The sequence below is a fragment of the Heteronotia binoei genome, chromosome 16, assembly GCF_032191835.1.
Source record: "Heteronotia binoei isolate CCM8104 ecotype False Entrance Well chromosome 16, APGP_CSIRO_Hbin_v1, whole genome shotgun sequence".
In the NCBI taxonomy this organism is placed as follows: domain Eukaryota; kingdom Metazoa; phylum Chordata; class Lepidosauria; order Squamata; family Gekkonidae; genus Heteronotia; species Heteronotia binoei.
The window spans coordinates 36,772,721-36,797,757 of NC_083238.1; the positions used below are offsets into that span (position 1 = coordinate 36,772,721).

General features: G+C 40.0%; 1 protein-coding gene across 1 annotated transcript in view; it reads right to left on the minus strand.

Annotated features, from left to right (window-relative positions):
- TTN (titin) overlaps window positions 1-25,037 on the minus strand; it is a 356,828-nt gene that overhangs the window by 146,300 nt on the left and 185,491 nt on the right. Inside the window, exons 121-136 of the mRNA XM_060257371.1 lie at window positions 23,444-23,527; window positions 23,044-23,118; window positions 21,968-22,045; window positions 20,812-20,895; window positions 14,122-14,205; window positions 13,748-13,834; window positions 13,354-13,437; window positions 11,666-11,749; window positions 10,805-10,900; window positions 7,624-7,701; window positions 6,027-6,131; window positions 5,505-5,585; window positions 5,035-5,082; window positions 3,738-3,821; window positions 2,946-2,999; window positions 376-771 (exon numbers count right to left, since the gene is read on the minus strand). Coding sequence (XP_060113354.1) covers window positions 376-771; window positions 2,946-2,999; window positions 3,738-3,821; window positions 5,035-5,082; window positions 5,505-5,585; window positions 6,027-6,131; window positions 7,624-7,701; window positions 10,805-10,900; window positions 11,666-11,749; window positions 13,354-13,437; window positions 13,748-13,834; window positions 14,122-14,205; window positions 20,812-20,895; window positions 21,968-22,045; window positions 23,044-23,118; window positions 23,444-23,527 — 1,602 coding nt within the window. The remainder of the gene's footprint in view (window positions 1-375; window positions 772-2,945; window positions 3,000-3,737; window positions 3,822-5,034; window positions 5,083-5,504; window positions 5,586-6,026; window positions 6,132-7,623; window positions 7,702-10,804; window positions 10,901-11,665; window positions 11,750-13,353; window positions 13,438-13,747; window positions 13,835-14,121; window positions 14,206-20,811; window positions 20,896-21,967; window positions 22,046-23,043; window positions 23,119-23,443; window positions 23,528-25,037) is intronic.

Here is a 25,037-nt window from a genome sequence, read left to right on the forward strand (position 1 = left end):
ATGGAAGGCTGAGTCAGCCTTGGGCCGGTACTGCAGCTTACCACTCTGCACCACAGGGCTCTTATATACTTATATAGAGGGTTCAATAAGGCATCTCCCTTAAAAGGATTGGATACCAGGCAATTAAAAGGACCTTTACTTGAGGCCCTGAAGAGCTACTATCAGTCAGAATAGAGAGTACTGATGACAGATCACTAATAAGATTAAGGTAATTTAATGGGTTCAGATAAATTTCTGGGATGTACATATTGTATCCATTATAAATAAAAATTATCCACATGTGTTTAAGTTATAATTGATGGGCACTTGTTAGTTGCTCTTGTTTTATATATAAAAGAGATTGATCAGAATATATTTGGAGGAGCCATGGAATACCTTCCACAACCAGTTTCGCTGTCGAGGTCTTTTCTTTGTTTCCCAGCTTCAACACGCAAGTGTACTCGCCCGCATCAGAAAGCTGCACATCAATAATGTGGAGCTTCCTGTCTTTGCCATCAGACAGGAACTTATGCTTGGGACTCTCACGGATGTTGCTGCCATCTTTCATCCAAGTGGTAATGGCAGTGGATGGAGAAATAAGGCACTCAAAGATGGCGGAAGAGCCAATGGATTCGGCTTCTGTCAGCACTATGTCCTTAATTTCTTTAACGAACTTGAGTGGTACAGCTTTAAGTTGGTAGGTGAAAGCAGGCTCATCAGGTGGTTTTTCACCCCCACTGCCTGGGCGCAATTTCCTCCTTTCTGCATCTGCTGGCGAAGGTGTCTTTTTGGCTGCAAGTCAGATATGTAAATGAATAAAACTGATAATTGCAGGAATACTTTTTTTTTGGCATTTATACTGCTGAAGAGGACATTAAGCAGGATCAGGAGCAGGGCACTCAGCTATCCATATGACAGTCATCGGCATAAATAAATATCAAAAGAAGTTAAACTTCGGACTACCTATGCACGGGCCTTCTCTACCGCGGCCCCATGCTTGTGGAATCAACTCCCAGAGGAGGTGCGGGCCCTGCGGAACCTTGATCAGTTCCGCAGGGCCTGCAAGACCACCCTTTTCAAACAGGCATTCATGAACGGCTGACCAAGTCCACAAAGAAACATCAAAATGGTCCAGTCTGGAGATCCGCCATCATTACATAAATTGACAGGCATAGCGTCGATCAATAACGGTACTGCCAGGCCTAACTTAATGTTTTTAGACTTAGTAACTGTTTAATTAATGTATTAATCGGTTTGGGGTTAATTTAATGTTTTGTTAAATGTATTGTTATTTTGCTGTTGTTAGCCACCCTGAGCCTGCTTGGCGGGGGAGGGCGGGATATAAATAAAATTTTACTTACTTACTTACTAAATAAATAAATAAATAGTTGTACAAAGTGGAGGATCCATGTAAATCTTTCTGTGCACATGATCAATTAGCCAACTAATTGATCAATTTAATCTATTTACCGATAAAAATGCCAGTTCCCAACATTATCCCAACACTAGATTTATGGATGATAGGTAAACCGATGGCTACTAACCACAGTAACTAATGAGAACTTCCACACTCACATGCACTAAGCCTCCAAATACCTGTGCTAAAAGGAAATAAAAAGAAAGCCTTGGCCTCTATGTCCTATTTATGTCTTATGTCCAATGTCCTGTTTATTTGGGCCTCCAGAGAAACTGTGATGCTGGACTAGATGGACCATTGGTCTGATCCAACAGGGATCTTCTTATGTTCTTCTTATCTCTCACACTTCTTACCCCTTGCTCCCTCTACTCCGTTTCAATCTACCATAATGAAATAACAGAAACCAAGTCAGAGCACAGAAGGACAGATGGCCCTCAGTAATTCCCATTGAATTCTGCAGGACAATTCCAAACAGGATGCTAGTCTCAGTGCTGAATGGGGTGGTAAATATGGGTAGGGAAGACTGGACATTTTCATGTCCTCCTTTTGGCCCTTCTTAATTAGATTTGAGGCTTTTTTTGAGCAGGAACTTACAGGAACGCAGTTCCGCCTGGCTTGGTGTGAGGGGTTGTGGCCTAATATGCAAATGAGTTACTGCTGGGCTTTTTCTACAAAAAAAGCCCTGATTAGATAACATGGTAATATTTGTTCACAGACAGGGAAACTGTATTGACTTTAGAATTATGAATATTACAAAATGGATTTTGAAGAATCTCTGTATCAAATGTGTTTCTGGTTTTTTTTCAAGCAAGCTAAAGCAAGTAAGGTCAGTCTACACACGATTTGAAAAGTACAATTTGCACTATTTGAAAAACTCTTTTAGCGTACAACTGGAATTCCCGCAATATTCCGACTGTAAACATGTGGAGAAACAGGATTTGGGACTATTTTATTCTCAGCAAGTTGGCTTACCTAAACAAAGACATGCCCCCAATGTTATATGGAAAAAAGATTATAGACTTATGGTACCCGGTGGTGACATATCTAACTGAACAAGATATTTTACCAAAAAATGTACTGTATCATAACTGGATCTACTTCTAGATGACTTTGTAAATAGTTATTTGAGTTAGTTTGAATGTTGTTACAGGAACCATTTATACATGCTATTTTTGAAAAGAAAGAAAGAAAGAAAGAAAGAAAGAAAGAAAGAAAGAAAGAAAGAAAGAAAGAAAGAAAGAAAGAAAGAAAGAAAGAAAGAAAGAAAGTGATTTCATAAAAACAGTGTTCTATTTATTTATTTCAATTTCTAACCTGCTCTCCCCAAAACCAATTCAAGAAGGGGAACACTTAATAGGGACACCATTGCCTGCAGTGGAAAAAATCATCTCAATCTTTGCCACTCCAAAAGCCAGGTGACCGGCAAATTTATTTTGAAAGATAAAAACCTTAAGTGGCTCACATCATAAAAACTAGGATTATGGTTTATTCTTATTACAAATTTCAACATGCAGATAATCAGTTTGAATTTTTGACTTCTTCTTCTTACCTTTAATAGGACTCCTGCCCTTGGCAGCTTCCTCCTTGGGTGTACCTTTGGGCTCTGATATAACACAACAACAGAATTATTAACTGAAAAGTCTGCAAATGTATTTATTCATTTATTTATTTCATTTCTGAAGTGGCTTGCATCATTCTCCTCTCCTTCATTTTATCCACATAACATATGTATGTATGTATGTATGTATGTATGTATGTATGTATGTATTAGGGTTGCCAAGTCCAATTCAAGAAATATCTGGGACTTTGGGGGTGGAGCCAGGAGACATTGGGGGCAGAGCCAGGAACAAGGGTGTGACAAGCATAATTGAACTCCAAGGGAGTTCTGGCCATCACATTTAAAGGGACAGCACACCTTTTAAAATGTTTTCCTTTCATAGGAAATAATGAAGGATGGAGTGCCCAGAAGACAATTCCCTTCCCCCACTTTCTGATGACCCTGAAGTGGGGAAGGGCCTCCAAACCAGGGAATCCCCTGCCCCCACCAGGGGATTGGCATCCCTTGGCGGCCAAGCCCCTGTTTAGAGTGGATTGACCTCCTGTTCCTTCTGCCACTGCAAGCAACAGTGAGGTTTTGGGGTTTTTTTAAAAGCCTGCCGTATCCCCAATGTGATGATGTCACATCCAGAGGAAATATGGAAGTGACGGTGGATAGCTCTAGAAATCACTAGATACTCTATGATTTTAACATGTCCCTACCCCAAATCCTCCTGCTGGTTGCCAGGTTTGGGAACCCTAGTAGATGTAAAATATACACATTAGAGAGCCAATGTATCAATACCTGCTTTCTTTCCAACCACTGGTGTTGTCAAAGGAGCAGCTTCTGGAGCTGGCTCTGCTGGAATGGGCTTAGGAGATTTTAGAGCTGTGGAAAGAATTAAAATGAGATTTTAAAAAAAATATTTTTCATTTATTTTACTAATGAAACTGGTGAATGGATAGCTTTTTAACATTTCTTTGAATCACATAGTACTTAGGCACTCACTAGCTGAGTCCTTTGCATAGAAATATGTATTGGCTAGGAGCCATCAGACCATTTCCACTGGCAGAAGGATTTGCAAGCAAGCTCTTGCTGCTGGCCAAAATGACCCTTGAAATGCTCCTCGGGGGGGGGGGGAGGGCTCCCCTCTCCTCAAGTAGCAGCATGGTGGAGGGGGGCTTTTTGGGCATGTGTCGTAGGAGAGAACAGGTGAGAAAATTATGTTCCATGGGTGCAGGGGTGGAATTCTAGCAGGAGCTCCTTTGCATATTAGGCCACACACCCCTGATGTAGCCAATCCTCTAAGAGCTTACAAGGTTCTTTTTTGTAAACTATTGGAGGATTGACTACAAAAGGAGTGTATGGCCTAATATGTAAAGGAGCTCCTGCTAGAATTCCACCCCTGCATGGGTAGAAATCCTTCCATCCATGGAAATGTTCTGGTGGATCCAAGCCATTTGCTGGACTATCTGGTCAGTGTATTTCTCCATATGTTCCCCAGAGAGCACTGCGATCAAGCTCAAAAAACCTGCTTGAAATCCCTGGGCCAAAAGAAACTAAATTAAAAGCTACCAGAGAACAGGCGTTCTCTACAAAGGCAATTGGTGGAATCAATTGCTGGAAGACGTGCGGGCCCTACGGGATCTTAACCAGTTCCGTAGGGCCTGCAAAACTGCCCTCTTCCAGCTAGCTTTCTAAGACAGAACTTCTGATAAGATCAGGAATACCGAGCCATCCTATATGCCATCTGATTGTATTTTAACGTCATACTGTTTTATTGGTTTTATTGTTTAAATTATTAATTATGTTATTTATTGTTTATCTGTATCATGGTCTTACCATGTCTTGTTAGCCGCCCTGAGCCTGCCTAGCCGGGGAGGGCGGGGTATAAATAAAAGTTTATTATTATTATTATTATTATTATTATTATTAATTTATTTATTTAACAAGAAAATTCACAGCCCAATAAAATGGAATTGTTATGTATACTGCTACAGACAGACTAACATGGCTACCCATCTTGATCTATCTTTTTAGGATCAATGTTAGAGAGTGAAGGAAATGTTAGAGAGTGAAGGAAAAGATTTAAATTGCTTACCTACTGCAGGCTTTGGTTCAGGAATAGTAGCTGGTTTAGCTTCTGGAACTTAAAACACAATGATAATAAATAGGTTAATAAATAAGTGATAACAGAATATGGCAAAACTTGACAAGAAGTATCAAAATGTCAGAACAAAAGACACCCACAGTACAATTAACCAAAGATGATGCTCTTATTTTAACCTCTTTTTTTGGGTCACAAAAACAAAACAAAACAAAAACATCAATGACACCAAGGCAGAACACCCAGCTTGAGAGATAAAACATGAAATAAGAAGAGCTTGATGATGATGATGATGATGAAAAGATGAGGAAGCATGGAAGAATTAGAGATTAGCTCAGAGAATGTCAAGAAGGTAGTGCTTATGGCTAGCCAATTGGAAAGATTAGAGCAGCTCACAGACCAGTGTTCAAGAACAAAGGCCGTTTTAGTTTTAGCACAAAGATAACAGCATGGCAGGTTTGTACCTTTTACTGGTTCAGGCACAGGTTTTTCCTCCTTCTTTTTGACTGCTGGAACCTCAATTTTCTTCTTTGGAATTTCCGGCACTTAAAAATATCAGTTTTTATTTTGATAGGTAGGTTTAAAAACCCTGACTTCCTCAAGACATTCATAGAGTTTACTATGTAACTAGCATGACTCTATTACAGTGAATATTTTAAATATTTGCCAAGATCAGTATTGACAAGATGGGACAGCTATCATACAGCTACTTCATCACACAGAGGGAGACTGAAGAGGACAACAATTCACAGAATAGAATTAAAAAAAAAATCAAACTTTCTTCAAGCCTTCTTTCACATTCAGACACAAAGAGTGTATGAAAGAGGGAAGGGAGATGGGAAGAAGTTAAATTAACATTCAGGAACACTTTCAGTAAAACACTGAATGATTGCTTCAAAATTCTGACTTTATACTGTTTTGCAGATCCTGAAAAAATGGGGATCCCTATTTGCTTAAAATTACAGGAAATTGATTTTCAGTTGTACCTTCAGGTTTCTTAATTTTTTCAAGTGGCTTAGGTTCAACTTTAGGTTCTTTCTCTTTTTCTGGTTTAGGCTCTTCCTCCTCAGGTTTCTTAACTGCTCTTGTGACTTTAAAAGAGAAAGAACTTTATTTCAAAAACAATGATGTCGGTGAAGAAGAATATTACGGTAACAAGAACCGGCTATTTAAATTACATGGGCCAAGATGAGAAACAACGTATTTGTATAAAATATATGTATAACAATGTAAACTGAAGAAGTGTGCATGCACACAAAGGCTTATACCCAGAATTAAACTTTGTTGGTCTTAAACATATGAAGCTGCCTTATACTGAATCAGACCCTCAGTCCATCAAAGTCAGTATTGTCTACTCAGACTGGCAGCGGCTCTCCAGGGTCTCAAGCTAAGGTTTTTCACACCTATTTGCCTGGACCCTTTTAGCTGGAGATGCCGGGGATTGAACCTGGGACCTTCTGCTTACCAAGCAGATGCTCTACCACTGAGCCACCGTCCCTCCCCTAAAGGTGCTACTGGACTCAAACTTTGTTCTGTTGCTTCAGACCAACACAGCTACCCATCTGAAACAATTTTATAGTTACAATTTTATATTTGTCCAGTGATTTTCTAGTTGTGATTACTGTACTCTATAGACTTTGTATTTGGAGACCAAACTTTCATCATCATCTCAAACCAATAAACGGATTTTCAGCATGGTTTCATAACCTATAATGGGGTTCACTGAAAAAGCCTCTTTGGCCAGAGGATATAGTTAAAACATTGTGTTGCTATGGCATGAGTGGTACTGAGTCTTTTAATCTAGGAAATAAGTTGGCATTCAGAACATCCAGAGGTTTGGGAGTTGCTGGAGTTCTCAGGAATTTTAGCAGAATGAGATTCATTTTTTTTCTTCCTGAAACAGCAGAACTTTTCTTGATGCAATTGTCTATGACAGGGGTCCCCAACCCCCAGGCCCCGGACCGGTACCAGTCTGTGGCCTGTTTCCAGGTGGGACGCATAGGTGGGCTGGGGAAGGTGCCATGAAGCGCTTTCCAGGCCGACCTCCCCCGCTCCCTGCTGATCAGCTGATCCAATCAGCGGGGAAAACCGTGGTAGCATCAGCAAGCGACCGCTAAAATAGCCGCGTCGTCATAGTTCTCCTGGCCGATTGGATCAGCTGATCAGCTGGGGGGGGAGGTTGGTCTGGAAGGCGTTTCACTTTCTCTGGTCTTAAAGTGGTAAAAACAGGAGGCGGTGAGACTGCATGGGGACAGGTGGCAAGGCTGTGGGGAGCGGGACAGAGGAGGAAGGAGGAAACGGGGGGAGGAGAAGGAGGTGCCGCGGGCGGGTGGGGGGGCGCTGCTGGCTCTGGGGCTGCGATGGGCTGGCCAGTCCTGGGGCCGGTTCCTGGGATAAAAAAGGTTGGGGGCCTCTGGTCTATGAGATTCTCAAGAGAGGTACTTTATACGTAAGTCAAAGTGATTAAGCTGGCTGTGGATTGATATGATCATGTAGTTTTAGGGATAACATAAATCCTAAGATATTTTGGTACTTGATTCCTACAGATTTTGAAATAACAACAACATGGCCGAATTGCTATACCTTTTTTCAGAGAAACTTCTTCTTTAGGTGGAGGAGCTGCGGGTTCAGGAAGTTGTTTCCGTGGTTTCAGCCCAGCTGCTCAAAATAACAATTTAAGAATAAGACCACAAAAATAACAGCCACACAACCAGTATACAGGCATACACACACAGCCAATAAACAGACACTAGATATTGGATATACAAAACAGCACCAAGGACTATTAGAAGATAGTTTTTAAAAAGGTTCATTATAAGAAATTCCTTAGGGGAGAGCCATATTTTTCTGGTCCAATGGTTTGCAAGATGAGGGGAAAGCAGCAATCCCCTTAGTTTCTGGTCACATATTTCTCAATTGCTTTTTTTTTTAAAGGATTTGTTTAAAAATGGAAAGTATTAGCCAAACCATTTTTAATTAAAATATCTGTGTTCTATTCTAACGTTTTAAAAATTATGGACTTACTCTCAAAATTAACTGTCCATAGACTCTCCTGACTGAAATGTAATTATGCTTCAGTAAAAACAAATAAAAAGAGCAACACTTAGGACAATCACAAAAAGTCAGACGTGAACAAAAAATGTACTGTGGAAAATATCAAGAATGCTCTCTGAAGGCAAGAGTGAGATGTACCTCATAAAGGCAAAGGAGGCCAACAGATTTTGTTCCGCTTGCAACAATTTTTCCTTCAGAAAAGCTTTTACCACATTTCCACTAAATTGATGGATCTGTGGGCGAATCACCACATGGGTATTCACCCTACATGGTCAGGGAAGGAAGTCTACATGAGTCCATATCGTCTGCAGACTTTACATACATAGCCCTGTTCTAGAATATTTACTATAATTTGTTTCCCTTCAGAGTGTATGGAATTGGATCCTAACCTCTGTATGGATTGGATCTTAATTGCGGCAAATGAAAGCTGTTTGCAGAAGTAGATTTTCTAACTTCCCCCAATTTATAGCAAACCTCTGTCTCTTTAAAAATTCCCTGCCAATGGCCCCTCTATCCAAGTTCCATATTATAATTTGTTGAGAAGGATTTCCTGGCCATTGACAGGGTACTCTTACAGAAAGAAATCCCCATACCTCTCTTGCACAAGTGGAAGACATCTCAGAGCCAACATTGCTCTACTTGTGCTTCCTGCAGTAGCACATGGTGTACAGCAGTTTGTTTGTGTGTGTGTGTGTGGGGGGGGGGTGTTCCTGACACTGTAGGGGAAAAGGAAGGTCTGATGGAATAAGTTCTGTGTTTGCCCCACGGGAGCAATTTTGCCTATCTCCCCTCCTTATTATAGTCCCCAGTGTCAGGTAGCATTTTGTTTGTTTGGGTCCCCTGGCCTTTTGGTGAGTTGTTGGTAGAGTTGCCAAGTCCCCAGCTTCCCGGAAACTATTGTACCATAGAGTTTTCCCTCCGAAATGGCTAAAGTGTCTGGGAAAACAATAGAGTTTTCCTGGAAATGCCTAGAGCAGCGCTGCACAGGTGCCGCCATTTTGATGATGTCACTTCTGGGTGACGTTATCACGCCAGCGATGTAGGGGGAGGTTCCCCCTGCTGGCCCAATGTGGGTGGCGGGTTGAGAACCTCCTGGGTGGGGAATTCCCCACCCAAACTGGGGGCTTGGCAGCCCTAGTAGCTGGTGCTGTTGAAATGGGAACATGGGGCAGATCTGTCTCTGGGAGCTCCTATCACCCTTTCTGAAACTTGAACAGTTTTTCAGACATAAACTTTCCTTATGACCTCATGAGATTTAAAGATAGTGAGTGGGTGATGTATTTAAAAAATTGTAAAGTGGGGTGGGTGGGGGTGGGAATACAAGTAAAGAGGGGGAAACCATCCAGCTAGGCAAAAATGAAAAGTGAATAAATTGTGGTTTATAATTATAGTTCATTAGAAAACAAGAGGTAGCAAACTGAGAAGACAGTATTCTGAAATTACAGACTGTCTTGTGACGAGAATACTTTCATAGTATGTTGGGGGAGGATGGAAGAACACCATCAATTAACAAATCAAACGGTCTAGACTATTATGGAGTAGGATTTCTAATCTTGGGTTGGGAAATTCCTACAAATCTGGGGGTGGAGAGAGCTTTTCTTTGTAGCAGGAACTCTTTGCAAATTAGGCCATACACCCCTGATGTAGCCAATCCTCCAAGAGCTTACAGTAGACCCTGTAAGAAGAGCCCTGTAAATTCTTTGAGGATTGGCTACATCAGGGGGTGTGACCTAATATGCAAAGGAGTTCCTGCTACAAAAAAAGCCCTGGGTATAAAGCCATAGAGTCTACCCTCCAAAGCAGGCATTCCTCTCCAGGGGAACTGTTCTCTGTAGTCTGAATATCAGTTGTAGTTCCACATCTCCCAAATGACCCACCAGGAGGTTATCAAAACTACTTAGGAGTCACACAGTCAAGGACAGAAATGTATTTGACTATTGTCTTTCCTTCCCGTGGTGCCCTATTAGGTAAGAAGATTGCATCTCTAAAATGAAAGGTCATGTAGGTTATACATCTTGGAATGTTTAAAAATACTAAAAAACAGTGGTCCAGATATCTGTGCATTTTGCGAACCTGCTATTGACCAACAGCAGGAAATAAGTGTTTTTATTTGTTTTGCCATTATGCAATTCTAAACATAATCAAGTGTTACCACAATGTACATGCTTTTAGCACCTGCTCCTTTACAGAATTAAATTATAATCCAGAGAACCATAAAACTCACTTCAAGCACCCAACAGATTTTTTTTGACAGCCTAAGATGGCGGACAGCTTGGTCTTAATAAAATGTATTACATGGCTTCTGTTGTGATTCAGAGCCATTTGTGTTCTCAGATGGTCATTTGTTGTGTCAAATAAGAAAACTGCCCTTAGTCATGCCTCAAGTAACACTCTGGATTGTGAACCCTAAACATGATTTTAAATTAGTATAAAAATTAATACTGAATTGTTGAATTGTTTAAACAATTATCCTGTTCTTTAGAGGAAAATCCACAAATCAACCAAACAAAGCATTGATGAATGTTCTCAGTAGATTAACCACTGGTAAGTAGGAACATTAGATCAAAACCATTCAAACAGCACTCAGTTAGACTTACATTAATACATTAATGGTCACCCTTTCAGGAAAGCTATCACGTATAAATACACATTAGTTATGGAATGGGAAAGTTGTCAAACTGTTAAAACTTCTTTGGGTTGCTTTGGATACCTTTAAGCTGAACCTTTTCCTCCTTAACCTCCTCTTTTGGTGGAATAGGTACACGGGGTTTTGGTTTCTCAGGTATCTTCTTTTCTGGTACTGGTTCTTTAAATGGTAGATTCAGTGTAAATGTCATGACTAGAATCCCATAGACAGGATAATGTCTATTGTACCAAATAAATTAAATTGCTTCTACAGATGCCATTAGTAAAACTCCCACAGTGCAATGCTCTGCAGAGTTAATCTGTTTCAAGCCTGAATGGGCTTAGACTGCAATACTCTGGATACGATTGTACTGCCAGTGATGTAAGTGCCAAAATTCCTGTCAGTGGCTTGGATCCAATGGAGCTTTTTGACAGCACAATTTCTGCCTGCAGAACACAACTTCTTGTCTTCTCCCTCCTGCTGCAGCCTAAGATGTCTCCTGATTTTTTTTTTTTTTTTGGGGGGGTGTTGTTTAGAGCTGCAGTGGGAGAAGGAGGGGTAAAATTGCTTTATGGGTAGAAGTACCCTCCGGCCTGTGGAACTACTGGTCTGGATCCAAGCCAGTCACATGAGAATATCTAATGTTACAAAATCCAGTCCCTGACACTAAATAGTAATTAGGAAATCTCCAAGTAACTTAAACAGGAAAAGTCCTATAAAGTAATAAATTTTAATGATCAAATACAAATTATGACCAACACGACAGATAGAATTATGGACATAAAGGACATAAATTGTGACCATAAAGAAAACAAACACGCACAACAAAAACAAACAAACAAAAATGGAATTTATATTAACTTTCAACAAACACACATAGAATACAGAAAGATGAATAGGACACAAAAGAGAATTATATGCTTTATCCTAATCGTGGAAAAATACCTTCAGTGGGAATGATCTCTTCCTTTTCTGGAGTAGGAGCAGCTACTGGTTCTTCGGGTTCAATGGCCTCTGTGACTTCTGGCTCTTTAAAGAACATTAATAACTGATATAAGATGGCCATTGCCAAGAAAGGAAGGCAGGAAGAATTTTCTAGACATATTACACAGTTTGGAGACTTCTAAAGTACACAGCCACAACCACAAACACATAGAACAATGGCATGGTGCAAATTTTGTGCATACGCAGACACTAGGGCAGGATGCAAATATAAGCAACACACACATCTACCCCCCCAAGGAAGATTCTGAAGCTTATGTGAGCACTAGGAGGTCTCCACATCCACGATTTAAACAAAAAAACAAACAGTGGCTGTAATTTTGACAGTAATCTATGATCCTCATTTCTGAAGAAGAAGAATTGCAGATTTATACCCTACCCTTCTCTCTGAATCAGAGACTCAGAGTAGCTTACAATCTCCTATATCTTCTCCCCCCACAACAAACACTCTGTGAGGTGGGTGGGGCTGAGAAGGCTCTCATAACAGCTGCCCTTTCAAGGACAACCTCTGCCAGAGCTATGGCTAACCCAAGGCCATTCCAGCAGGTGCAAGTGGAGGGGTGGGGAATCAAACCCAGTTCTCCCAGATAAGAGTCAGTGCAGTTAACCACTGCACCAAACTGGCTCTCTGAAGGCAATTCTTGATCTTCTGAATAGCATCTAAATTCACCGAAGCAGAATAATAACTAATTATCATATGACAGTGTGTGTAGTACAACCAGGAGATCCTAAGATTGTCTGGCAGTCAAAAATTCTGGCTCTTTAAGTGCTATGTGACACTAGGTGGCGAGCTAGACTTGTTTTCAGGGCAAGAGATATTTCAGGAGTGGTTTGCCATTGCCTGCTTCTGTATCATGCCTCAGGTATTCCTTGGAGGTTGCCAGGGCTTTTTTTGGAACAGGAACGCACAGGAACGCAGTTCCATCTGACTTGGTGTCAGGGGGTGTGGCCTAGTATGCAAATGCATTCCTGCTGGGATTTTTCTATAGAAAAGCCCTATGTGAAACAATGGTGATGTCATGGGGTGTGGCCTAAAATGCAAATCAGTCCTGCTGGGCTTTTTCTACCAAAAAGTCCTGGAGGTCACCCATCCAAATACTAGCCAGGGCCGAACCTCCTTAGCTTCCGAGATCTGACAAGATCAGGTTAGCCTGGACTATCCAGGTCAGGGGAAAGTAGAAGCTTGATATAGTTGAATGTTTTTATGAGAATATCTAAGTTCCTAAGAAGCCTCAATTTGTTTACAGCCATTAGTACGAAAATATATATTTTGGTTGTCTGCTGATTCTGAAAGTTAGAACTGAGCCCAGTAGCATCTTAGAGATCAACAAAATTTTGGGGTCCTGAACTTTTGAGAGCCAAGGCTCCTTTTATCAGGTATCGAATGAAGAGAACTATGGCCCTAAAAATCTTATTGATCGCTTAAGGTGCTACTGGACTGGAATCTAGCCGATCTATTGAAGACCAGCATGGTGATCCTCTGAAGCTGATTTGACAAAACATTTTATACTTCCTCAAGAAAGTACAGCATATACTATCCCTACATGTTGTACACAAAGGACTGCACAAAACTACAGACCAAACGATGTACACAATACAGGCTGGAGAAGAATAAGTTTTTATTCTTGTACCTTTAGCTCGCAACGGTTCTGGCTTTTTAGGCACAGCAAGAGGTACTTTTTCTTCTGGCACAGCTTTCTTAGGCACTTCAGGCACTTTAAAAAGAGGTTTTTTTGTAGTGGTTTTACTTTCATGAATATTAATTGCATACATAAACATGTAAACAGAGATCCAAAGACATCCATGTGCTTGTGAACAGCTGGATATGAACACATCTTTCTCTGCCCCCAACCTCCACCCTTACCCCATCACAGAGATGTCTTTAGCTCACAAAAGTACACATATTAGTATAGTTAACAAATTCAACAAGAGAACTAAGTTAGGGTATCTATGTATATAGAAGTTTTGTTAATAAAACTGGGGACTGTCATTCCCTCCACATATGTTTTCTTGATGACCAAGTACCTTTGGTGGCTGGAGGTTCAGGTTTTTTAGGCGGTACAACAACTGGCTTTTTCTTCTCTGGAACAACTTTCTTGGGCTCCTCGGGCACTTTAAAGATAACATTTCTTGTTTCAACTTTGGGGATTGTTGAAGTAAATAATACCAAACATTAAGAAGAGCCATAGATCATTCAAGACATGGAAAAACCAAGACTAAAAGCTAAAGACATAAATATGTCCATACATTCAGACATGACATGCAATACACTTTTGGGATCAAATGAACTTTAAGGAGTCCGGTCAAGACAGAACAGACAATACAGAACAAAGCCTTTCAAGAAATATTTAAGAAGAATAAAAAAAAATTCTCTTCTTCATATTACTGTTGACATGTACCTTTAGGTGGTGGAGGTTTGATTTTTTTAGGCACAGGAACAGATACTTTCTTTTCAGGGACCACTTTCTTCGGCACTTCAGGTACTTTAAAGATATTAGTTGATTTGTTAAAAGACAGGAAGATCCATTAGACCACAAGCATAACAGACATTACCTCATACAATTCCAAAATTATCCTGATATTGTTTCCCTACAGGATTCAAGCTTATGATTTTATTACCAGGCAGATAATTATTGGTCTATTTATGACCCCATAATTATTTGCAAATTATTTTGCCAAATATGGACTTCATTCTTTTTAACAATCTTTCACACATGCGCGCACACACACACACATATACCCACACAACAAATGGACATATACAATTAAATTTTTTATCTACAAGACAAATATTTGAATTGTTCATCAGAAAGTTGGCAAAACAATGTTTGCCCAAAGAGAATCTTTTGTTGCAGAATACATTATGCCATGTACCTTTAGTGGGTAGATGTTCTGGTTTTTTAGGCACGGTTATTGGTTGTGGTTCTTCAGGAACTTCAACGGCTTGTTCTTCAGGAAGGCTAACTTCTAGTTCAGCTTCTTCTGGAAGATCTACAACCTCTGGTTTAGGTTCTTCAAGTGACAGAATGGTTTCTTGTTCTCTCAGGTCAACCTCATGAGGCTCAACAATGACATCTTTTATTTCAAAGACGGAAGCACGTTTGGGTTCTTCCAGTGCGGCTATGACCTCTGTTTTTTCAAAAACAGGTACACGTTTTTGTTCCCCTAATGCAAAAACAGTTTGTTCTTCCAGTTCTTCACATTGCCTGGCACCTTTAACTGGCAAGCGTTCTGGTTTTTTAGACACAGCTTCTGGTTTTTTAGGCAGTGCGACAGGCTCTGGTTTTTTAGGTGCAGGAGGTACTTTGGGTTTTTTAGGCACAGCCACTGGCTCTGGTTTTTTGGGCACATCTACAGGTTCAACCTTTGTAGGTGCAGCAGTAGGTTTTGGTTTTTTAGGTACAGCTGAAGGTTTAAGTTCCTCAGGAGCAACTGTTAATCTTGGTTCCTCAGGAATAACAAAAGGCTCAGGTTCTTCAATGGCTTCTGGTTCTTCAAAAACACCTTCTTGAGGCTCATAGCTGATTTCACCTATTTCAAAAACTGAAGCACTCTCAGGTTCTTCAAAGGCAGATATTACCTCAGTTTCTTCAAAAACAGAAACATGCGTATATTCCTCAAGTGCAAGAATAGTTTCTTTTTCACGATGCCAGGCCTCTTTAACTGGCAGACGTTCAGGTTTTTTAGAGACAGCTTCTAATTTTTTAGGCAACACTGCAGGTTCTGTTTTTTTGGGCACACCTGTGGGCTCTAGTTTTTTAGGCACTCCCGCAGGTTTTGGTTTTTTAGCCGCAACTTTAGGTTTGGGTTCTTCAGGAACAGCAGTCACTTCTAGCTCTTCAAGAACAGCTTCAGGTTCTTCAAGTTCAGCTGTGACTTCTGTTTCTTCAATATAAGAAATGGGCGCTGGCTCTTCAATTATGGGAACTGGTTCCGCCTCTTCAGGTACATCAAAACTTTCTAGGTCTTCAGGTGCTGCAAGAGGTATTTTTTGCACTGGAACAGCTTTCTGAAGTACTTTGGGCGCTTAAAAGATATTAGTTTTAAGAGTTGTTAAAACTATTTAGCTAACGTGAAGAAGAAGAAAAAAAAGAATGAAACACAAAGGACAGAAATTGCAAAAGTGGCAATTCAGCATTCATTATATTAAATTGTGGATTCTGATGGAGTTAGATTAATTCTGGCATTCTGATTGTATTGTACCACAGTATTGTTTGCCAAAGGAGCATCAAGCAACAGGGCACAGACAGGACAAGAAATGTTCAGACATATTTCATAAACAAATGTAAACATGTTATGATTATATTGATGCTGAGATGTACCTTGGACAGGTGGAGGCTCTGGTTTTTTAGGGGCAACTCGTGGTTCGGGCTTTTTAAGTACAGGAGCTGGTTCTTTCTCTTCAAGGACAGGCTTTTTCGGCTCCTCGGGCACTTTAAAGATATTGTTTTATTTTTACAGTTTTGAATTTAAAAAGCAAAGCATCACAAAAGACAGGGTGATCAAGGTTTAAGTAATAAGATAAAAATTGACAATATGTGCTTCCGTCCTTAAGATACCTAAAACTTCACTGGGATACTATCTCAAGGACAGAGCTGTCAGATAACATAAAACAAAAAAGCATACTCAAAACAATATATTTGATGTATTCCCAAATGTATAGATGCCAAATAAGCAAGAGAATAAGAAAAAGGCTAGTTTTTCTTTCATGATTTAATCAAAGACAATATATACCTTTTGGTGTTGGAGGTTCTCTCTTTTTAAGTGTTGGAACTTTCTCTTCAGGCACAGCCTTCTTGGGTACCTCGGGCACTTTAAAGATATTAGTTTGTTCTACTATTAGTAATGTCACTGAGATATATAAAATATTAAAACAAACATTGAAACAAAGCACGAAGGTAGCAGAAGAAGAATAATTGGTTCTTATGCTTTTTACAATTGCCTTTCCCTTCCTCTCCACAACAGGTACCTTGAAAGAAAGCTGAGAGAGTTCTGAAAGAACAGCTCTGGGAGAACTGTGACTGCCTCAAAGTCACTCAGCGGGCTTCATGTGATGGAGTGGGGAATCAAACCTGGTTCTCCAGATTAGAGCCCTCTGCTGTTAACTGCTACACCACACTGGCCCTCAGCTAGAAAATTATTGGCTACATGTTACTATAATTTTGTTTCTACTTTGTTTCATTATATTGCTTGGCCCAACAGTCATGCTGTGGGCATGATCCAGCCAATCTCTGTGGTAGAGATTTAAGTCTACGCTTAAATTTCTCATACTTGATTTAACTGAATTGGAACTTTAAAGGGGCTTAACATGTCTGAGTTGAGCCAGTAAGTATATATTATTGCTATATCTCATTATCTAATAATAAATGAAATATCAGACATTAAGTTTGTGAGACAAAGACAAAAGAATTTTTGTCAATTAAAACTGATGGGAGTTTTACCACTGATTTCTATATAAGCACCACTACACCAACAAATTTTGAACTCGTCATGGTAATTATTTCAGCATTGACAAATACCTTTAGGAGGGGTAGGTTCTGGTTTCTTAGGTACTTTTTCTTCTGGGACAATTTTCTTGGGCACTTCAGGCACTTAAAAGATATTGATTGGTTTTGAATGTGTGAATATTGAAATTTGAAAAGAACACACAAAACATGAATACAAAACATGAATACAACACTGAGGACAATATGCCAATATTCTTTTTTTATGCTATCTGTAAACAGCACACAAGACATTTTGTTGTTGTCATTCCACATCCTGTCTTTTCCATTATCACGTATCCCTTGACATCTTTTTCCTGTAAAAATATCTAGGTTTTTAAATTCCTGCACATTAATGTCCAACCTATTTCTTGGTCCTTACACTTTCAGGAATAAATGCTTGATGTTCACACAATAAGAAGTGGAAGTACTGATGTACTTCATACTCATTAGAGTTTCCCATTAAAATATGAATTTAAAATGTTCAGCAAATGTAATGTGCCTCCATGCATTGATTGCTTAATAGATTTCAGGCTATAACTGATGGATTTAAGTGGCTGAAAACTGAGGCCTATTGATCGACCTTAGAACTCCATGTTGCAGAGTTGAAGCTAAGCAAAACATGGGCCCGATTAAGAACCTAATCAGGGATAAGAGACCACTGGGAACACTATGTACAAGAGATGTGTTTTTAAAAGATAGGCTGAAAGTATCCTGAAGATCTCAGAGGACAGAACATTTTATGCATCATAGAGAAAGACAAAGCAGGACAAAAGACAGATGGTTCCTTAGAATCAGGAAAGATTCTTCCATATGTTTAGACTTATGTTGACATGTACCTTTAGCGGGTGGCGCTTCTGGTTCAGCCAGCTTCTTCTCTGGAACAGGTTTCTTGGGAACTTCAGGCACTTTAAAATACATTGGTTGGTTTTAATATTTTGAACATAGAATGTAGAAGAAAAGCATCAAGAAATACAATAAAGAGAAAACAATGTTTATACAGGAAACTCAACAGATGCTACTTAGGAAGAAATGACCTATTCACAGTGTAGGTGACTGCAACAGTACATAGACATATCAGTATGGGGAGGATATGAAAGAATTAAACATTGAAACTAAGATACATGATTTCAAATATATTAACATATACCTTTAGGTGCTGGAGGTTCAGGCTTTTTAATCACAGGTACTTTTTCTTCTGGAGTAATTTTCTTTACCTCAGGAACTTCAAAGAGAGTAAATTATTTTAAATTTAAGGTTTCAAAGATGTATGTTAAGAAAAAAAGATGAATAAAATCAGGGAACAGGCTAATATGCACGTGAATCACATAGTATGTTCTCTCCTTCTGCCACATATGAAGAACATATATTACATATGACTACAGAGATGATTTTCCACCAAAGAAGTCATCAACAAGTTTAGGACAATGGAACCCCCAGGGCTGAGTCAGGACAAAGGATTCTTATCTCACTGAAGATGCTAATGTTCTGCATTTCTCACCTCTATCCATATGTCTCAGAACTTACACTTTGCATGGTACCTTGGCATTTTCAGTCCAACTGGCTCTTTGTAACTACCCTCCCATATTCAGTTTCTGACCTGGATAAGAGCTGTTGGATCTTCATTTCTATTTATCTCTAACAAAGTGAACTTTAACTTACAACAGCTAATACCCCAGAAACTTTTGTTGGTCTTTAGGATACAATTGGACTTAAATTTTGTTCTACTATAAACGAAAGTCTATTATGCACTGGTGTTTTCCCTTGCTTTCATAGTGCATGTTTGTCAGGTTTTCGTTGTCCTTCTGCATTCCCATTGCTTTCACTGTGCAAATCCATAGGGAAGGGGGGGGGGGGTCCATTCTACATTGGTTTGTCTTCCCTTCAGAGTTAAGTTCACTTTCTGTTTGCTGTTTTACTTGTTATTCTGAGAGTACTTTTGTAGCGGTTCTTGCCCCTGCTTCACTTCTAAGCTGAAGGAAACTCAAAAGCATATAGATTCCTTCAAAGTCCCCCCCCCCGCCCTTTCCCTGCCTCTCAGAGGCCACTCCTCTGTCCACATTGAGACCTTTCCTCCCACACTGTATTGGTCAGTTTCTTGTGTTCAGAAAATGATATCTCCACATAGGATGTCTGCTCCTGGATTTCATCCTTAGGAGCTGAAAGGGCAAAACACGTGTCACTTCACTAAGTGATTGTTATCTCTTTCTCTACTGTCATTACTTTTTCCTCTGTTCCTTCTACAGCCCCAGCTAAAGATCAAGATGAGCGGCAGACTCAGCAAGGACAGCTGATGATGTTAAGCCAAGGAAGGGGGGGGGGGGTCCCCAGAGGCACCGGAGTCAAGGATCCATGACTCTAAAGTTCAAAAGACGCGGAGGTCTGGCACCAGTGACATTCCCAACCCAATTAAGAAAAAATGCATTTTTTGGTTGCAGTTGCAAGAACAAATACACAGAAATACAACGCAGAAAACAAGAATGGTGCATATGGCAGGCACACAAATCTGAAGTCAAGCTTAAAGGCTTTGCTACTCAGATTCTCTGGAGTAAGCAGAGTAAGCTGTTGGTGCATAATGGTCCATAGACGAACACAGTTATAATAAGTACCTTTAGGAGGAGGAGGTTCTGGCTTCGGCGGTTCAGGAACCTTGACTACTTCTTCGCGGACTTTCTTGGGCACCTCAGGAACTTTAAAGACAGAGGTTTCTTTTAATAGTGTACCCTTCAAGAATGTTTATAAAATACAAAGAATGCACAAAACGTATAAAACACAGGAACAGAACAAGTTTTTCTCTCAATTAATTTATTCTTCTGTGGTGAGCCAGAAAAAGAATGACACAGTTTGAGTGTACATGGGAAAAGATTTCCCCTCTTCTTTTACACACCATACAATAAAAACACTGAGACACAAATCTGTCCCTCCTTCAAGAAAGACGTATTATACACCAATATTCAGAGGGCAAGACAAACCATTTCATTATATTATCAAAAAGTACCTTTAGCTGGTGGAGCTTCTGGTTTCTTAGGCACTTCAGCTGGAACTTTCTTAGGCACTTCAGCTGGAACTTTCTTTGGCACTTCAGGCACTTAAAAATATTAATATCATTTTACAATGTGTAGTTTCATAAACAGATTCAAAAAGAATATGAAATGCAGATTGCTCAGCAATTATTCAAGGATAAAATTCCACAAAAATTTATTCTAATTCTGAGGACATGCAGTATATTCAGGCCTTTCTTTGTAGAAAAAGCCTCAGCAGGAACTTGTTTGCATACTAGACCACATCCCTTGGTGTCACTATTGTTTCACACAGGGCTTTTTTTGTAGAAAAAGCCCAGCAGGAACTAATTTGCATATTAGGCTACACCTCCTGACACTAAGCCAGCCGGACACTATGTTCCTGTGCGTTCCTGCTCAAAAAAGCCCTGAGTACATTAATAATGATAGACTTTGCTTTTAAAAATATGCAGTACAACTTAACACAGAGCCTTTCTGACCATTCCTAGGTGGACTTACTCCAGTCTAAATACATTGCAATTGACAGGCTGAGATGGAAGTAACTCTGCATAGGATTGCAATGTTCATTTCTCAGAATAGCTCATACCTTTAGCAGGTGGAGGTTCTGGCTTCTTTGGCACGGCAACTGCAACCTTTTCCTCTGGGACTGGTTTCTTTGGCACTTCAGGCACTTAAAAATATTAGTTTATGTTAGTGCTATGTATTCCAAAAACTGAGAACACGGGTCCCCTGACCGTGGAGCCAACCAACACCTGTGGTCAGGGGCCACCTTTGCCACTCCTGGGAGGATGGGGCAGCGATGTGGGAGGCAAACATCCCAGCATCAGGTAGCAACTTGGGGGAGGAGCCAGCAGGAGGGACTCCCTGCTCCTCCTTGGTGCCTCATGTTAACAACTAGCACAGAGCAGGCTTGACACCAACTAACATCGATTATGCAAACATCTTTCATGACACATTTTATTATTAGCATGACTGCTACTATTATGATATCGGGTTGGATCCCAATGATAGTTTCTGCTAATGGAAGGCACTACTATTAATGGAAAGGAACGTCCTTGCCTTTGCATTCCTGCTTCAGCCCACTGATTGACATGAACACATGAGCCTGCCTTATACTGAATCAGACCTTTGGCCCATCATGGTCAGCATTGCCTACTCAGACTGGTAGCAGCTCTCCAGGAGTTCAGGCTGCATTACTGACCACCTGAATCTTTCAGCTAGATATGCGGAAGATTAAACCTGGGACCTTCTGCCTGCCAAGCAGATGCTCTACCACTGAGCCATGACCCGTCCTCGTCCCCATTGTCCTGAAATGTTGCTTCTGGGGGAGAGAGGACCACTGAGAACAGCATGAGGGATGAATACATGGTCTGCTCTGAGAAGGGGAAATCAGTGAAAACCACTGTCCCCTTCCATTAGTAGACATCATCCTAGGGAGCCCAGCTATTGAATGCATATGATACTTGGGCCCAGGGGTGGAATTCTAGCAGGAGCTCCTTTGCATATGAGGCCACACACTTTTGATATAGCCAATCCTCCAAGAGCTTACAAAAAAGAGCCTTGTAAACTCTTGGGGGATTGGCTACATCAGAAGGTATGGCCTAATATGCAAAGGCGCTCCTGCTAGAATTCCACCTGTGCTTGGGCCTAAAAGAAATCAAGTATATATATTAAAGAACACAAGGAGGACTAACAAGAGAGCATCCTATTAGTTGATTTTTTTTTTAATAAGATGCATGTACCTTTAGCTGGCGGTGCTTCTGGTTTTTTAGGCACAGCAACTTTCTCTTCTGGAACAGGTTTCTTTGGTACCTCAGGCACTATGAAAGAAAATGAATTGTTTTGGGTTACCCAAGAGTTCACACAACGTTTAAGAAACAAAAGAGAAGAGACGGACAGTGCAACATCTAACCTAACTCATGCTGCAATTCCAAGTGTTTAATCAAATTTGCATTTAGCATGGCTTACAGAGCTTTTTTTTGTAGCAGGAACTCCTTGGCATATTAGGCCACACAGCCCTGATGTAGCCAATCCTTCGAGAGCTAACAGTAGGCCTTGAACTAAGAGCTCTGTAAGCTCTTGGAGGATTGGCTACATCAAGGGTGTGTGGCCTAATATGCAAAGGAGTTCTTGATACAAAAAAAGCCCTGATGGCTTGTACTATTTAAAGTGATAATTACTAGGGCTGCTACACAAAGGCAGGCAATGGCAAAGCACCTCTGTTCATCTCTTGCCTTGAAAACTCTACAGAGTTGCCATAAGTCATGTGTGACTTGATGGCACTTTACATACATATAATCTGACATACACTGGCTTGAATCCCAGAGATAGAAGACAGAGGGATTTTCTTCCTCTGCTGCAGACTGTCTGCCACACAATACTGCTTGGTGGGGGCACTGTCCTCTTTCCCTCAGAAGCAGCAGGCTGTATTTTGGAATGCGATGTGGGAAGTGGAAGACAGAAAAACTCTGTGGATGAAAATCCCTTTCAGCCCCAATAAATTTCTAGCGGAAGCGAAGCCATTGGCTTTTAATTCCCACTGAACTCAATGGGACATGCTTCTAAGAAAATAAGCAAAAGGTTACACTTATTTTAATGTTAGTATTAAGGATAACTTTTAAAATACACAAGGATGCTGGATACAAATGAAAGTCTGCTGAAGAGAATTTGATTTGTGCATTCCAAATATAAGGCTTGAAGATGATAACTGATAAGATAAAAATGATCAAATATATTTACACTATGGACACTACTATGGATAAAATGGGCACTATTATGATTCTTCACCCACTCCTGTTTTATCTGTCATGTGAAGTACCTTTAGCTGGACGTGCTTCTGGTACAGCAGCTGGCACCTTCTCTTCTGGAACTGGTTTCTTGGGCACCTCAGGCACTTTAAAGAAACAGCATTACTTTCTGTTATACTTCAGCATTTTAAAATGTAGGTTAAAGTCTTATGAATCAAGAAGCCCCTTTAAAGGAATATTGAGAAGGTTAGTGGTGATACTAAAAGCCAACATACAACGGCGATACAATCCAATTGAAATAAATGAGGCTAAAGGATGGCTAATTCTTTGGACTGTGGCTTGTACCTATTGATATTTTCTGTTAGAAAAGGAAAGACAATTTTTAGAAAAAGACTGCAGAATTGTCAAGAGAAGGAAAGCCATCACAACTACATATTTTCCCTTCAGAATGCCACCATGACTGAGGTGTACCTTTGGCAGGTGGAAGTTCTGGCTTTTTAGGCACTGCAACGGTTACTTTCTCTTCTGTCACAATCTTCTTGGGTACTTCAGGAACTTTAAAGAGATTAGTATATTTTACTTCGAAGAACTTCAGAAGATTTGCAACACAGTATGAAGAAAATTAGCAGACGACAAAATGTACTACTGAACAAACAGAAAAGGACACAAGGACATTAAGGATTTGGACAGTAAAACTGCACAGAAGCGTATTCAGTAGGAAGCAAGAAGTGCCCCTCTCCCAAAACACATTGCACTTCCTCAATGCATCTAGAGCTGAGGAATGAATCAGGGCCAAAACATCATTTATTTTCAGGTTTTCAAAAGAATTGTCTGAAGAACATCAAGTTCCCTTTTGTCCACAGTTCTATGGAACTTTTGTACATTCCTGTTATTGACAGAGGGAGAAAGGCTAAACTCAACTGAACCTCTGAAAGACTTCAAAATTGCTGTGATAATACCTATTTTGTGAGAACATCCCCTCTGTGTGAGCTTCCTGACAAATGCGATTTTTATCAAGATTTAATTAAATACTAGCCTTTACCATTTGATACTATTATTTGAGCTTGTGATTTTTTAAATACTAAGTGGAGTTTATTGACTAAGACCACTAGTTTCAAAGAACTTAGAAGTGGTTTTGGTGCCACTGAAAGTTAAGTTTCTTCTTAAAGGGAAAAACACATCTGTGTCTAGATATGAAAGGAGCTACAGATTATACTGACTTTTCTGTGGCTGGTAGCATGAAAACTTAAAAAAAAGATCTTAATTATTTGGTCATCAACGAAACAAACACATACTTTGTTTTGCTTTCTGTTTCAATACCTGGCAGAGCTTCTGTTTTTTGCTTTTTTGTTTAGTTTTTTAGGCATGGGAAGAATTACTTACGTTTTTAAGACAGGTTTCTCGGGTACATCAGACACTTAAAATATTAGGTATTGTTAATTGTAAGAATTGAAGAAGATATTATAAGTAGAATAATATAAAAAAAGACAGAGACACAAATGGAACAGGATGGATGCTAAAGACGATTTTGACATACACAAGATGCTCAAAACATAACCACAAATGCCATACAAAGATTCCCGGAACAAGAAGACATACACTTATTAAGACATTAGCATTTTTTTCTTTCTCTGGATGACATCTACCTTGTGATGGCAGAGGTTCTACTGTCTCAAGCACAGCATAAGATTCTTGTTTTCTAGGTTTGGTAACCACCATCTTCTTTTCTGACTCTTCAGCTTTTGTTTTTTCAGGCACTATAGCAGTTACTGTTTTTTTTGGTTTTGTTTGTAATGCCTTCTCTTCACCAACTTCAGCCTCTACTGCTTTAGGCTTTAGTTTTTTTGGTTTAGGAAGGGATACTTTCTCCTCTAGCAGTTCATACTCCATTGTTGTAGGCACCGGAACAGTTTTTGGTTTTGTGGGTTTTGTATCAATCATCTGCTCATCTGGTAATTCAGGTTCTAGCATTTTAGGCCTTTCAACAGGTTCCAGTTTGTGGGGTTTAGCCACACCTAATTTCTCTTCTGGCTCCTGAGACTTTACTTTTGCAGAAACCACAAGA